Source organism: Monodon monoceros, unplaced genomic scaffold, assembly GCF_005190385.1.
Source record: "Monodon monoceros isolate NGI ecotype Baffin Bay Population unplaced genomic scaffold, NGI_Narwhal_1 Super_Scaffold_20, whole genome shotgun sequence".
NCBI classification, from domain to species: domain Eukaryota; kingdom Metazoa; phylum Chordata; class Mammalia; order Artiodactyla; family Monodontidae; genus Monodon; species Monodon monoceros.
The window spans coordinates 120739186-120755501 of NW_021703777.1; the positions used below are offsets into that span (position 1 = coordinate 120739186).

At 36.8% G+C, this 16316-nt stretch overlaps 1 protein-coding gene across 1 annotated transcript in view; it reads left to right on the plus strand.

The window, feature by feature from the left end:
* Positions 1-16316, plus strand: part of FAT4 (FAT atypical cadherin 4) — a 172267-nt gene that overhangs the window by 62438 nt on the left and 93513 nt on the right. The window contains exon 2 of the mRNA XM_029235704.1: positions 11191-11322. Within this exon, the coding sequence (XP_029091537.1) occupies positions 11191-11322 (132 nt within the window). The remainder of the gene's footprint in view (positions 1-11190; positions 11323-16316) is intronic.

The window sequence follows — 16316 nt, forward strand, 5'->3', positions numbered from 1 at the left end:
AAAAAAAAAAAAAAAAAAAAAAAAAAAATATATATATATATATATAAGCAGTATAAACTAATAACCAACTAAAATAAGATAGAATAAGTCAAAACATGATGTCTTTGGTATTGAGTAATCGAAATTTCTTCAAAGGTGAAAGCTAATGTGCAAAGGTGAAATGGGGCAGAGGGATCATTTTGGCATTGTAGCAATTCCATAAGAAAAATCTAGCCAGGCCTCATGTGGGGCCACTTAGTCATAGGAGCTGCATTGTAGTTGTGCCATTATTATTTTCTTGTAGCGTTTCCTATTTTTTTCATAAATTTCACTCTTAAGAAAGACAATTTCATTGACTCAACCCAGTCATAATTTGTTCCTCTTGGGTCAAGTATTCCCACCCTCTTGCTTTAATTTTTGGATTGTGGGAGGGGCAGGGAGCTTGATCAAAACTTGATCATATCTTGTTTTGCATTGTCCTTCTAAAAGGGCATGGTGTGTTAAGAATGGGAAGTTATACAGGGTAGGAAGATGTTAGTAAGTTCATAGCATTAAAAATTACCTCATAGTATAAGGTATACTACAGCTATCAGTATACGTTAACATTTTTTTTCTTCTTTTTGCCCCTCATTTTAAACAGAACAGTAATCCATTATTTAAAACATAATAATTAACATATTCAATAAATGAATCCATTTTTTTTGCCTTAAGGTATCTGTCAGCTATTGCCACAATAATGTTGCATAATAAAGAGCCACACAATCTCAAAGCCCTACAACAATACACATTTATTCTCATGCATCTTTGTGTAGGCAGTTGGGTTGATCTAGTCTGGGCTCAACTGGGAAGGTCTGCTTCAGGCTACAAGTCTCTCCGTGTCAATGTCTCCTCTATTCAATGTCTGTTGTCCTCCTTCTGGTACTAGTGAACTAGCAGGGACATAGTATTCTAATAACCGTGGCAGACGTACAAGAAAGCAAATACATTGCAAATCTGTACTTGGGTCATATTTGTAAATATCCATTGACTGAAACAGTATCATGGATGAGCCCAAAGTCAAGAGGCAGAGAGAGAAACTCCACCTAAAGGTGGGAGGGACTGTGAAGTTGCTTATAGGGATGGGTGAAGAATTGGGATCAATAATTCAATCTACCACAGCTTGTATCTTTAATATAAATCAAACTGCTTTTCTATTTTTCAGCAGTCTTAATAGAAGCCTTTTCTTTTAAAAAAATCCAGGATCTATTAAGTCAAAAAAAAAAGTGAAGAACAATTTGGTGGAATATTTTTATTTGTTTTTCTTATACTACATTTTCCTTTTGATGTGTTTTTACCACATTCAGATGAACAACTGTTGAAAAGTGTACTCCAGGATGCTTTTGCAGGGTGTTTGTTTTGAAGAATAGTATAAAAATTTCCATAAAGTTTCATATGCAACCACAGATATTTTAACTTGATCCTTTATTCTGCATTTACTTTTAGGCGTCCTTAAGAATCTGTTAAAATGCAGAAATTATGCAGTATTGATTTCAGGAAAAGTTGAAGTGGTTACACATGATTGCCTTTGCCTTAAAAGAAATCCTTATTTGGTTCTAATTTGAACAATATTGAAAGCACAACAAAACTAGCTTTTTATTATGTCACCACACATTTGGTGAGTTATGGAAAGCATTTTATTTCAGGAATGGAGTTAACTGTGTCTTGTCCGCACTTCTAGCCATTCTTGTCATTTCTGGCTACTGTCCAAGCCTGTCTGTGACTCATACATACTTCTTTCCTGGTAAGAAATGCATTGAAATCCCGGGAACATATGCTGCTGACTGCTAGAAGAGTTTTAGTGGTGAGAGATTAATGTAATTGCTTTTATTTGAGAAATATAATTGGTCACAGTTACATACATGTAGCTTATATGTAAAATATGTTCTATTTTAAAACTCATGACAGTCATTTTTACTTTGCTTTTAAAAATTATGCTGAAAGGAATCTAAAATGTATATGCTTCATTCTTTCCTCTTATTCCAGAATAGTTGGAAGGGAAAAAGTACAAACTTATGTGAAATAAATGCACAAATATCTAAATATACACAAAACTTAATGTAAATTTCAGGTATAAAGTTTGAAATGACAAAGTATTTGTTAGCCTAAAATTCCAAAAAGAGGAATATTCTAATTCCCAAATTAAATGTTGCTTCCTCAGATATTATCATTATATCATGTTTCTCTTATTAAAGTGTTTTCTCTTTAAAAACATAGTAAAATATGGGCTTCCCTGGTGGCGCAGTGGTTGAGAGTCCGCCTGCCGATGCAGGGGACACAGGTTCGTGCCCCGTCCGGAAAGATCCCACATGCTGCAGAGTGGCTAGAACCGTGAGCCATGGCCGCTGAGCCTGTGCGTCCGGAGCCTGTGCTCCGCAACGGGAGAGGCCACAACAGTGAGAGGCCCTCGTACCGCAAAAAAACAAAACAAAAACAAAACAAAAAAAAACAAATAGTAAAATAATGTTTAGTATATAAGGTAATATTTTAGTGCTAAATTTCTGTGAAATACATGATTTTTCTATTTTTTCTTGTCATTCTGAAGAAACACTGTACCTAAATGCAAAGATTTCCTTTCTGATGATCCCTGAAGCTTCAGTAAAGTTGGGGCCTGCAACAGACCTGTGTTCTCAAGAATTTCTAGTTCATGTATACGTGCAGTAGTGGTGCTATTAATTTTCTCTAATAGGTCACATCTAACCCCTACTGGTCTTCCATTGTATGGGATCATAGGTCATTTCTCCATAGTTTGATTTTCCCCATTTTCTTCAAGATTTCAGTTTCAAAAGTTCAGAAATACCATCAAGATGAGACAGTACACTATGATTACAGCTACCACAGACTCTTGTGAATAAAGTTGGTTATACATCATAAATAAATAAATACCTCAAAGCATTGTTCACAGAGTATGATTGGACCTTACACACCTATGCAGTCCAAACAAGACATTCCTGACATTTAGGGAGTTTTAGATGTAAACTGTTCTTTGCTAGGGCTCTCTCATAACTGAAGTATGAGTCACTTGCAAACCATAATAGATTTTGGCTCTGCAACATGATGAAGTGTTCTGGATGTAGTGAAACACTTCACCCAGACTTATGGCAGCAGAATTCCCAGTGGTCACCCAAAATAGGGAAAGAAATGAAGAACAAAATTAAAGGAAATATGCAAACCCTGGCACCATCCCTTCATGGCAATACAGCTTTTTATTCTTGTTGTTAAGAGATGGAAGTACTTGGAGTTTAAACCCACAAATGATAGTACAAGTAGGTGTTGAATTTTCTTGTTCCTAATGACTGAACTTAACCTCATACTTGAAATTTTAAAAAGGGGTAAGATATATGCCCTACCAAATGAAATTATTTGGTTAGTTCTTCTACCAAAAGGCTAATATAGAATGTCAAACTTTCTGCAGAAATGTAATTAGACCTTCTGCTATGTATTCTCAATATATATAGGCTTTGACACAAATTTACTAAATAAAGCCTTGTTATTGGAAGCCAACATAGCATGCAAAATGTGTCAATCCCATTGAATTGGGTGAATCACATAGTATTTGGCTTCATTTGAAGACAGGGAATGGGAAGTTATTGCCAAACATTTAAAATATAAATTTGATTATTTACTTGAGCCATGGTTTCGATATTTCTATCTTGATGTCTTTGTTTAATGAATTTTGCTCTCAATTCCCAAGTTTAATGTCAAGTCATAGAATGTTTCTTTGCACACACCACCCTGATGTCCCCCAGCATGAAGCCGCTCACTGCATTGCAGGCAGACTCATACTTCACACACAGCCTCATCTCAGACAGGAAAGGTGGAGTTTTCCTTTTCAGAGTCAAAGGAAGTGACAGCTCAGGCTTGATAGTTGTACTGATCCTGGTGTGGATTTCAGTTTCGTTACTTTGCTTTCAACTTCAACTTCTCACTTGAACCTCCATACAGAAAATTAAATGCTAGATTTCAGCATTTTGTTTCATGCTGATGAAATAAAAATTGTTTTGAGTGTAAGATTAGACTTTATCCTCACTGAATTTCAGTAGCACCTACACAGTATAAACTAGGGTATCGTTTAGCAAAGTGTTATTGGAGTGACATCATAATGACCTATTAAGGGTAATACACATTTGAATGACCTCAGTTATTTTTTCATGTTTATTCATGACTTTTGTGGCGTTTAGTGTAGTTGTTTCTGAAGCAGTGATGGGCATTTCATAGGATCTTATATTCCAATCTCCCAACTGGGAGATTTCCTGAGTTGTTATTGTATATGTTTATATACAAGATGTTTTTCCTGAAGCTCTTTTAAATCATTCTTCTGAGTATAAGGTTATTGAATTATCATCAGATATAATGTCATATCATAAAAATTATACATGATGGCATCATGGACACACAAGAACTAGGAAATCAATGGAATTGGATTGGTTCTAAATATTATTGTCATATAGGGCAAATTTGATGAATACATTCCTTATATACCAATAACATATCTAATTTATTAAATTTGCTGAACATGTGACTCTAATAAAAATGTAAAAATAACCTGGGTTTGCTTTTAAAACAAATATCTCTGGAGAGAAAGTTACATGCTAGAGATGGATAAGTTGTGAGAATGCAAAAATGAACAAGACAATTTTTGCCCTCAAAATTCTAGAAGTTACAAATTTGAGCAGTATAAATGATCTGTTAACCTTTGCAACGACCAATTTCTATAATATATAAATGTGTTAAAGAAATCAGAGCAAAAAATACTTCCCTTGAAATAAATATTTTTGGCAGAATTATTAATTAAAAAGGAGTGTTTAAATACAATCTGGTGGCATTATCACAATATCTTTGGAGGTAATACATGTGAACCCTAAGCATTATTTTTGGTGCAATGCTTTGTCACAATTTATGTGGTAATAGTAGTATTTGAGAAACTTGGAGTGTCAGTTTCACAAAAATAAAAAGGCAGTAATGTAAATAATTACGTTTGGCACTAAAAAAAGCAACTAATCAAGCACTATTTGCTGTGATATGTCTTCTTTTACTCTTTTATAGTTTATGTACTTTATGTCTGTCCCACCAACCGTTTAGACTTTAGTCATTTCTGAAAATGAATATTACTGCATCTTTTGAGAAAAAGAAATAGCTTCTTTGTAGACATTTTAAAAGCAGTAACTTTTACTGATATCTACAGAGAATTTAGCTCTACTTGTAATGTATATCCACCACCTTTTTGCTGAATGTTTAATAGTCTTCCAGTGACATCAATAAGGCAAACCTTCACAGATTATTTTCCCTTAATGTAAATATATATAAAGGAATTTAAAAATGAGCAAGAAGGTGGATAAAGTAGTATTTGTAGGGTAGATAATCAAACATTAATTTCTTCAAATATTATTTTCCTGTACACATCAAATGCATATTTTGTTTGAATGATCTCTGTCTTCGTGCAAAGATTAGAGACAGTGGTCTAAGGCATATTATGCTGCTTGCTCCCTAGCCTGGTTTTTTCCACAGATCTCTGCAAAAGTCAGTGGACTAGAGTTAAGAGGCTGACAGTAGTTTTTCTTAGATAAATCACTTGACATTTCAATGCTTTGCTTTTGATTAGGAGATGAACTTGATGATATCTAAGATTCCTTCTAAGAATTTTAATATTTCTTCTTGCAAATGAATGGATTCCTAAACCTTTGTTGTATTATAAATTTTACAATCTTTCAAAAGAAAAAAAAAGATTGTTTTCCAGAACATGTTATGTAGGTTGCAGGAAGACTGTGAATTAAAAATATGTTTTGGGGCATTTTTCATCCTGATTCACTAAGAACCACTTTATTTAGCTTGCAGAGAGATTGTGTATTTAAGAATATGTTTTTAATTGTGGTTGAGATAGTGATCACAATGCAATTATCAGTTTATTAACTGGAGAATGAGCTCATAATGGACCTTGATATTTTAGTCAATTCCTTAGCCTTGAATATAGTGTATTACTTCTGTAATATCAACTTAATTTAGTGAAATACCATATTTTATATTTACACATATGTAATGATTTGATCATTGCTATTGCTAACTAATAATAATAGCAATTGCTCATTTATTATGTATCTGTATCTGATTTATTGACTTAAGAAATTAAAAGTAAATCCCCAAGATATAACATCATTCCTGATGCAGTGCAGAATAAAATGATAAATTGCATATAATAGGAAAAAATTTTTAAAGAGAAAAGCATTGTACTCATTTCATAGTAACTATTTGCACAGTAAGAGTTTTAGTTTTTAAATATCCATTTGGCTATTCAGCAAGTAGAATATCAAGGATTCTATTCCTTCAGCATAAATAAGTTTGGTGACAATATTTAAAGCCATATTTTTAATTAACTTTTACCTTTACAAAACTACCAAAAGACAAACCAATTTTTAATGAATTGATCATTAGCGCCTTAATCTCGGTCATGTTTTTGTCTTTAAATATCATCATTTACCAAGGTTTCACTGTCTAGGGATCAGGTGTCTCAGCTTAGAAAGTCATTATTCTGAAGGTACCTAAATGGTAATGGAGTGATGGCCGTAGACAATACCTATGGTTCAGCCGTTAGCTGTAGCTGATGTTTTTGCTATGAATAAGTCAACCACAAAGCTACCAACTGCCTTTGTAATTGTAGCAGATGAAACCACATATGTTCCTTAAGGGTCAAATATCTAAGCACAAAGGTCAACATTTGATAGGCAGGCATAAAATATGCAAGTACCTTATCTTAATGGTGTAACGTTTCTTTCATCTTTGAGGGTCAATTTTCACCAACTTACAGAATTGATACCTTAAAATGTCCCCAGACTTAAGTGATGGAAGCTACTGGCAGTTTGTATTTGTTTTGTTTTCATTTAAAATACAGCCACTTGTGAAGGGAAGCTTCTGAGTTCAAAATGTGATATTTTTCGGACTTCTCTGGCAGTCCAGTGGTTAAGACTCTGTGCTTCCAATGCAGAGGTTATGGGTTTGATCCCTGGTCGGGGAACTAAGACCCCACATGTTCACAGCTTGGCCTAAAAAATAAAAAAAATATTTTTAAATATGATAGTTTTTACAAAATAATATTTAAATGCAATTATTTTGCTTATTTCAGATCCAAACAAATATAAAAATAGATGTAAAACACTAAAGGGGCAATGCTGGCACTAAAAGCTTAGCTATGCTGTAGTTTTTTGTTTTTTTTTTTTTGCGGTACGCGGGCCTCTCATTGCCGCGGCCTCCCCCGCCGCGGAGCAACAGGCTCCAGACGCGCAGGCCCAGCGGCCATGGCTCACGGGCCCAGCCGCTCCGTGGCACGTGGGATCCTCCCGGACCGGGGCACGAACCCGCGTCCCTTGCATCGGCAGGTGGACCCCCAACCACTGTGACACCAGGGAAGCCCTACGCTGTAGTTTTTGGTGTGTCTTTTAAAAGAATGGAATGTATTTACCAACATATACTTTTTTTAGTTTAGGAATTATATCTTAGACATTTTTTAAATCTCAGAATTTTAAAATAAACCACTAATCTAATTTGTACAGAAAGGACTCTTTAAAAATTATAATGTCTTAATTCTTATTTCCAGATATCTTCTCTAAACTTTTAATGTTTGACTCCTGTGTTTTATATGATAATATTTCAAAACAAATCATACCAAATCTTAGTCCAAAGAGGGAGTAGTAATGGAAAAAGACTCTCAGGTTGGTGGCAGATCCAAGAGAGTGAGCCAAGTGCATGTTAGGATCTGGACTCATCAAGAGAGATGGTAACTGCCAAGGACAAGATGCAGGGCAGTTCAAAGAATTATCCATGGTGTGGGGAACTAACTTCTTGGAATCAAGATGTCAACAGTATGTTTTCCTGGAGGTAGTTGTAAATGTTTATTTGTACATATTTCCATGATCAAACTTCATTTCTTCCCTGCAAGGGATGGTGGCCTGTCTTATTTTCATCTGTTTTTTGTTTTGTTTTGTTTTGTTTTGCGGTACGAGGGCCTCTCACTGTCGTGGCCTCTCCCGTTGCGGAGCACAGGACGTGCAGGCTCAGCGGCCATGGCTCACAGGCCAAGCCACTCCGCGGCATGTGGGATCTTTCTGGACAGGGCACGAACCCATGTCCCCTGCATCGGCAGGTGGACTTTCAACCACTGCGCCACCAGGGAAGCCCTCATCTGTATTTTTAATGACTAACATATACCCTTTATGTGATAGATCCTAAAATATTACATGGATAAATATTGGAATCAGTGACCACCTCATAGGTAAACAGGGTCCATGATCTTGGAATTCTTGGTAGTAGAAACATGGCACACCGAGTCAGAAGTGAAGGGATTGCAGGATGACACCTACTTACACCAATAAGTTCAAATCTCCTCTCCTAGGTAATTCGTACTCCAGGCAATTGAGGGAATCTAGAGGAGTCATGCTGAAAGCTTTTCAGGAATACTTGAGGAAGTGTGAAGTGGAGAAGAGAGACTGGACAGTTAGAGAAAATATCCAGATTTTTCTTTAAAAAGGAATATAAAGTTTCAACTTTTTGATTGGCAAGCTGACACTGATTTGGAAAAAGCATAGTCTGGCTTATTAAATGGATGACCTATTGTATCCTTAACCAAAAATATAACCTTTGCATATATCAGATCCAATGATGAGATGTTCTAGATCTGTGCCTATAACTGGTTGATTCTAGATACATTCAGAAATGTTTAGTTTTGAACTCATTAATATTTAACTAAATTTATACTTGCTAATAAAAAGGGAAATACTTTTCTGTACCTGAAGTGATGGAGTTGGCCAAAATTTCATAGAGAATACATGATCACAGACTTTTAGAGCTGTATCTAGGAATCACCTAGTTCATTTTTTTTTTTAATTCTGACAAATATTTATAGGCTGACCCAAGATTATATGGCTAGTTAGTTCATATGTAAGTGTTCCAAATTCCAGACAGGAATAATATGCACATTTGTAAAAATATATTTATATAGCTGTGACATACTTTTCAGATATGATTCATTATGTTTATTGAACACACACACAAGCAAGGGAGGTATGTGTGGAGAGAGAGAAAGACAGGTTTGCATTGTAGTGAAGAAAACACTGACTTACTAGATCTTAACCTACGTACCTTTGGTTAACTCATTTCTCTAATGGAAGATAATAGTACTTGCCTCATAAGGCTCTTTTGAGGATTTTATATGTATATATGTGTGTGTGTGGATGCATGTGTATATGTGTGTACACATATATATAACTTAAAACAGTGTTTGCCATGTGCATGTTAGTTATAACTATTTAAATATAGAAGGGTCTTCTTCAGTTCATGCACTCATAATGAAGAATCTTTCTATTATACCCAACATGCTTCTAGTGTGTGGTACAGGTCCTGATGTATCTTTGATGTCATGTTTAATTGGTGCCAGTCTGGATTCTCTTTACTCTCAATTTAGTGTTCTTCCTTCCCCCCACACATATGAACATATACTTACATAAACACACACTCATATATGCATGTCACATATGCAGTCTCTCTCTGGTTCTGAGGAACACCTAGTTCTGTCTTGGTAGTTTGAAAACCAAGATCTACTTTTTATTGAACGCTTCCCTCTGTGCTAGTCATTTTGCCAGCATCATCAAGGTTTAGTCTTCATAAAATGCTCCAAGATAAATGTTATTATCCTAATTTTAAGATAAGGAGACTGAGGCTCAGAGAAATTAAGTGCTCGAGTTTCCCCAGTTAATAAGTTGCAGAGACAGAATCTGAACTCCGGTCTTTCTAATTCGAAAACTCATGTTGTTTACAACCTTGCAAGGAAGTTGGAAATGCTCCCTATAGACTGCAGTTTTAGCCATTGTAGATCTTTTCTAAAGGAAGTGGTGTAGAGAATGATGTCAGCCAAAAAAGAAGTGGCAGATTTCTAACTACTGAGGCTGTCTTAACCACTTCCTAGACTAATTTGAGCCACTAGCTATGATCAAAACTGTCCTGTTAAATGGTGGAACTATAATAATTATTTAGTACTGAATTTTGTACATTGTTTTCTGGGTTTTTCTTTTTTATCAATTGCTCATCCGTTTACTTGCCTAGCTTTCCTGTATGTCCCACTCATTCCTTGCCAGAGAATAATGACAATCCTACCTATTACTTCTCCCTCCACCCAAGCCCGCCCTCCTCTCTTCCTGGAAAAGAAGAAACCAGAATTCTTTTGCTCTCTCCTAATATTCATACTCATCACTCTTGGATCTGATGGAGTTTTTACAGTGTAACTATAAAAGATGACATTTCATCCTAGGAGAAAAATGTCCTGGTTATATCTGAGCTAAATGGATGGATGGATTTTTCTCCATGACTTGATTTTGTGACCCAACTGGGGAAGCTTTCAGTTTTATTAGCAGCTGTCTCCCCTTTTCTTATCAGATATTCAGCTTTTAGCACCTAGCTCAAAAGAGAAAACACATGGTTTGAAGTTATTATTTAAACTTCACAAATTGTTATTTCTAAACAGTTTTTCTTAGGTAGGGAAACAAATAGCTCTGACAAGGATCTTTCAAACAAAGCTGTTAATATTTGCAATTTATATGAATGCTACATCTGAATGGAATGATTGTTTAGCTTTAGTCACATTAAGATGTGTTGAAAGGAGTGGAAATAGAAAGAAAAGATGTGTGTAGTTTTCTTCCCCTAAAGATTGAGAGTTGACTTTAAAGGGAAAAATGCTGAGTGTTTCTTAAAACAAAATGTGAACTTCTTTATTTCCTTTGGACATTAGTTGCCAATATGTAAACATTTCAGGAAGAAATTTTATACAACCTCATCTGTGTGTCAGGCAACATTTAATGGTTGAAAGACAGTCCTAAGTCTCAACCATTCTTCACTGGTGCACAAACCTGGGGATTAAAATGACAGTTGATCGTGGACCTATTCTATTATAAACTCCAAGTTGATCATTTAAAGTCAGTTACGATCAACAAGTCAAATGATCTTTATTTGGCTTTTATATTTTTCTATAAATATTTCACAACTTTCTCTAGGGTATTTTCTGTTTTTGATGTCATATATGAAGGTTCTGATTCTTTTTGGAAGGACTATTTGAATAGACTCTTGGTATACAATTTAATTGGTATCTTGCAGACATATGCAATATTCATACATTGTTTCTTTCTCTCCTTGTAGGTAGAAATAACACTTCAGGATATCAATGACAATCCACCAGTGTTCCCAACCGACATGCTGGATCTCACAGTGGAGGAGAACACTGGAGATGGCTCTAAGATTATGCAACTAACAGCCATGGATGCTGACGAGGTAGTTCAGACACCCTCTCTGAATTTTTGAAACCTAGTATTCCAGTGATCTATCAAATTTCTATTGTATGTTGACAACATTTATTTCCTAATAACTAAGGTTAAGTGTTGTGTGCTCTTTTCCAAAGAAATTAAGTAATTCTTGAAATATGATATAGGAATGCTAAAATAAAGACTGTCTAGTCATGATTTTCCTTTGATCAGCAATTAACAACTCAGTTCATTGCTGGCTACATTTTGGATTTCTTAGCCAAATTATTTTAATTTCTCAAATAGTAAAAAATTCCTACAGAAATATCTTATTTTTTAATGCTGGTATCACTCCCATTTGCTATCTTATATATAGCTAAGAATTTATTTTTTATTTGTAATTAAAAAAAGCAAATTATTTAAAATTTAAAAAAAATTAAGGTTACCTTGCAACTTTTCATTTAATTTGCATATATACATATATGCAAATATATATAATTTAATTATAGCCTTATATATTTTAAGGAAATTATCTAGGTAGCTAATGAGTTTTCAATTCCATTAATAAATAAAAATTTCTTTCCTAGTGGTAAATTGAAATTTGGGGGCACAATCTAGATTTCTATCTTCTGTATTTATATTTTAAGTTTAGCTAATGCTCCAAATGGCATGGCAGCTTATATAATTTGTAATTTACATTTTTCCCATTAAAAAAATAGTATCACTTGTTTTCTCCTTCTTGCTAGGTAAAGGGTTTAATTAATGTTCTAGAGTTTTGGAAAGAGGAATAACGTTCCCCTACACTAGTATCCCCTTTCTCTTTAAGCTAAGCCCCAAACAGGTCAGATAATTTAATTTCCTTACCCTCAATTAAAATCCAGAAGTATCTGAAAACTTGATTTTTGGCTTATTTCTTTGACTTTAAAAAGGTAAATAGTGGGTTCGAGCCCCGGTCCGGGAAGATCCCACATGCTGCAGAGCGGCTGGGCCTGTGAGCCATGGTTGCTGAGCCTGCGCGTCTGGAGCCTGTGCTCCACAACGGGAGAGGCCACAACAGTGAGAGGCCCGCGTACCGCAAAAACAAACAAAAGAAAACGAATATATAAATATATGTATAATTGAATCACTTTGCTGTGCAGCAGAAATTAACACAACATTGTAAATCAACTATACTTCAGTAAAATAAAATTAAAAAAAAAAAGGGCTTCCCTGGTGGTGCAGTGGTTGAGAGTCCGCCTGCTGATGCAGGGGACACGGGTTTGTGCCCCGGTCCGGGAAGATCCCACATGCCGTGGAGCGGCTGGGCCCGTGAGCCATGGCCGCTGAGCCTGTGCTCCGGGAGAGGCCACAACAGTGAGAGGCCCGCATACCGCAAAACAAAAAACAAAAAACAACAACAAAAAAAAGGTAAATAATTCAATAGCAGACTAATATTTAACAGCTAGTACAGAAATATAATGACTTAGTCATTTATACATTTTGCCAAATTTCTTTTTCCTAAGGAAAAGGAAACAAAATAAAGCAAGGGCATTTAGGTAATTGTAGTTTTCTACTGAAAAAGATTTGGTGTTTCAAGTTTAGTACCTCCTACTCAATTTTATATAGAGAAAAGTTTATTCCCAACTCCAGCTACCATTAAGAATTGTGTGCAGAATATTTCTATTATTATTGATAGATATGAAATATCATCAACTATAATTTAGTAAATACTGCATTTCCTTAAAGCTCATCATTGATAATATATATTTGGATAGCTCAATTCATAAAACTTCATTATCTCTTATTTAGCAAAATAACTAAAAATCAGCAACAGAAAACAAGCTCATGCAATTGCTATAAGCCTACACAATCAATACATCAAATAATTGTAATTGTAACAACTGCTCTGTTAGCTATACTCTCTGTAGAAACAGAACAAATAAACCTCATTTATTTCAAGTGATTTATCCAAGGCAGGAAGCAATAATATGTTAATTATAATATATATATATATTCCGATGGGATACACTAGTCTCTTAAGAACTGATTGTTTGAAAGAGATGCCAACATTCAACCCTTTTAATACTATTATGTTGATACTGTTATAATTTTATTTTCCCCTCTACTTTTTCTCTTCACGATATGACAGAGAAGGGTTAATACAAATGCAGTGCTACCTGCGTGTTTATTTTTCTCTCTTTAACTTTTCTGTGTGTGTGTATGCCCACACACACTTGCATTGTCTTCAAGTTCATCTTTTGAGATGTGTTTATATTTATGATGAAATTTGAAGAAGGCTGGGAAAGTCCTTATGTCTCTAGGTATTTACGTCAACACGGTTTTAGTGTACTTGTTTTATTTCTATTGAGTTTTGTTTTTTAAGTTAAAAAAATGTAAGTAACCATGAAGGTGTTATCCTCAGATATTCCAGTTTTTCTTTTTAAATTACTAAATGTAAGGTGATGATAGCTAGGATATGCAAGAAGTGCATTTGAGGTGAGAAAGTGTGGGGAGTTAAAGGGGCAGAAACGGGTAAAGTTATAAAGCAGGAATAACTAGGGAAAAGAAAGAATTGTTTGCCATTCAGGGGGCGGTAGGGATGTTGACAATTTGTGCAGGATGTGACTGCACCTGAAGGCATAAAAATCACCACTGAGTATTTTGTAATAGGACCTGTAAGCGGGGGCAAGGAGAGGTGGGGGGGAAGGAGGAAAAGGCAGCAGAGGATGGAAGGGAGGAAATAGTTTCACCTGCAACTTTAAAGAAAAGAAGGGGAGGAGACCTTCAAGATGGTGGAGGAGTAAGATGTGGAGATCACCTTCCTCCCCACAAAAACATCAGAAATGCATCTACCTGTGGAACAACTCCTACAGAACACCTACTGAACGCTGGCAGAAGACCTCAGACTTCCCAAAAGGCAAGACACTTCCTACGTACCTGGAGAGGGCAAAAGAAAAAAGAAAAAACAGAGACAAAAGAATAGGGACGGGACCTGCACCAGTGGGAGGGAGCTGTGAAGGAGGAAAGGTTTCCACACACTAGGAAGCCCCTTCCTGGGCGGAGACTGCGGGTGGCGGAGGGGTGAGCTTCGAAGCCGCAGAGGAGAGCGCAGCCACAGGGGTGCGGAGGGCAAAGAGGAGAGATTCCCGCACAGAGGATCGGTGCCGACCAGCACTCACCAGCCCGAGAGGCTTGTCTGCTCACCCGCCAGGGCGGGTGGGGCTGGGAGCTCAGGCTCCGGCTTCGGTCGGAGCGCCCGGAGAGGACTGGCTGCGTGAACACAGCCTGAAGGGGGCTAGTGCTGCACAGCTGGCCAGGACAGAGTCCGGGGAAAAGTCTGCAGCTGCCGAAGAGGCAAGAGACCATTGTAAACAAGCTCCAGAGAAGAGCGCGAGCTGCGGCTACCAGCGCAGACCCCAGAGGCAGGCATGAAACACTATGGCTGCTGCTGCCGCCACCTGTGTGCAAGCACAGGTCACAATCCACACCTCCCCTCCCGGGAGCCTGTGCAGCCCGCTACTGCCAGGGTTCCGTGATCCAGGGACAACTTCCCTGGGAGAACGCACGGCACACCTCAGGCTGGTGCAATGTCATGCTGGCCTCTGCCGCTGCAGGCTCGCCCCACATCCGTACCCCTCCCTCCCCATGGCCTGAGTGAGCCAGAGCCCCCCAATCAGCGGCTCCTTTAACCTGGTCCTGTCTGGGCGGGAAGAGATGCCTTCAGGCGACCTACACGCAGAGGCAGGGCCAAATCCAAAGCTGAACCCTGGGACCTGTGCGAACAAAGAAGAGAAAGGGAAATCCCTCTCAGCAGCTCAGGAGCAGCGGAGTAAATCTCCACAGTCAACTTGATGTACCCTGCATCTGTGGAATACCTGAATAGACAACGAATCATCCCAAATTGAGGAGGTGGACTTCGGGAACAACGATATATATATTTTTCCCTTTTCTCTTTTTGTGAGTGTGTATGTGTATGCTTCTTTGTGTAATTTTGACTGTATAGCTTTGCTTTTACCATTTGTCCTAGGGTTCTGTCTGTCTATTTCTTTGTTGTTGTCGTTGCTTTTTGTTTGTTTTAGTATAGTTTTTAGCGCTTGTTATCATTGGCGGATTTGTTTTTTGATTTGGTTGCTCTCCTTTTTCTTTCTTTGTTTTTTAAATTATTTTTATTTTTAATAATTATTTTTTATTTTAATAACTTTATTTTCTTTTTTCTTTCTTTCTTTTTTTCTCCCTTTTCTTCTGAGCCGTGTGACTGACAGGGTCTTGCTGCTCTGGCTGGGTGTCAGGACTGTGTCTCTGAGGTGGGAGAGCCGAGTTCAGGACATTGGTCCACCAGAGACCTCCCAGCTCCATGTAATATCAAATGGTGAAAGCTTTCCCAGAGATTATAAGAAAATTATAAGACACTGCTGAAAGAAATGAAAGATGATACAAACAGGTGGAGAGATATACCGTGTTCTTGGATTGGAAGAATCAACATTGTGAAAATGACTATACTACCCAAAGCAATCTACAGATTCAATGCAATCCCTATCAAACTACCACTGGTATTTTTAACAGAACTAGAACAAAATATTTCACAATCTGTATGGAAACACAAAAGACCCCAAATAGCCAAAGCAATCTTGAGAAAGAAAAACTGAGGAATCCAGCTCCCTGACTTCAGACTATATGACAAAGCTACAGTAATCAAGACAGTAAGGTACTGGCACAAAAACAGAAATATAGATCAATGGAACAGGATAGAAAGCCCAGAGATAAACCCACGCACATATGGTCACCTTATCTTTGATAAAGGAGGCAAGAATATACAATGGAGAAGAGACAGCCTCTTCAATAAATGGTGCTGGGAAAACTAGACAGCTGCATGGAAAAGAATGAAATTAGAACACTTCCTAACACCATATACAAAAATAAACTCAAAATGGATTAAAGACCTAAATATAATGCCAGACACTATCAAACTCTTAGAGGAAAACATAGGCAGAACACTCTATGACATAAATCACAGCAAGATCCTTTTTGACCCACCTCCTAGAGAAA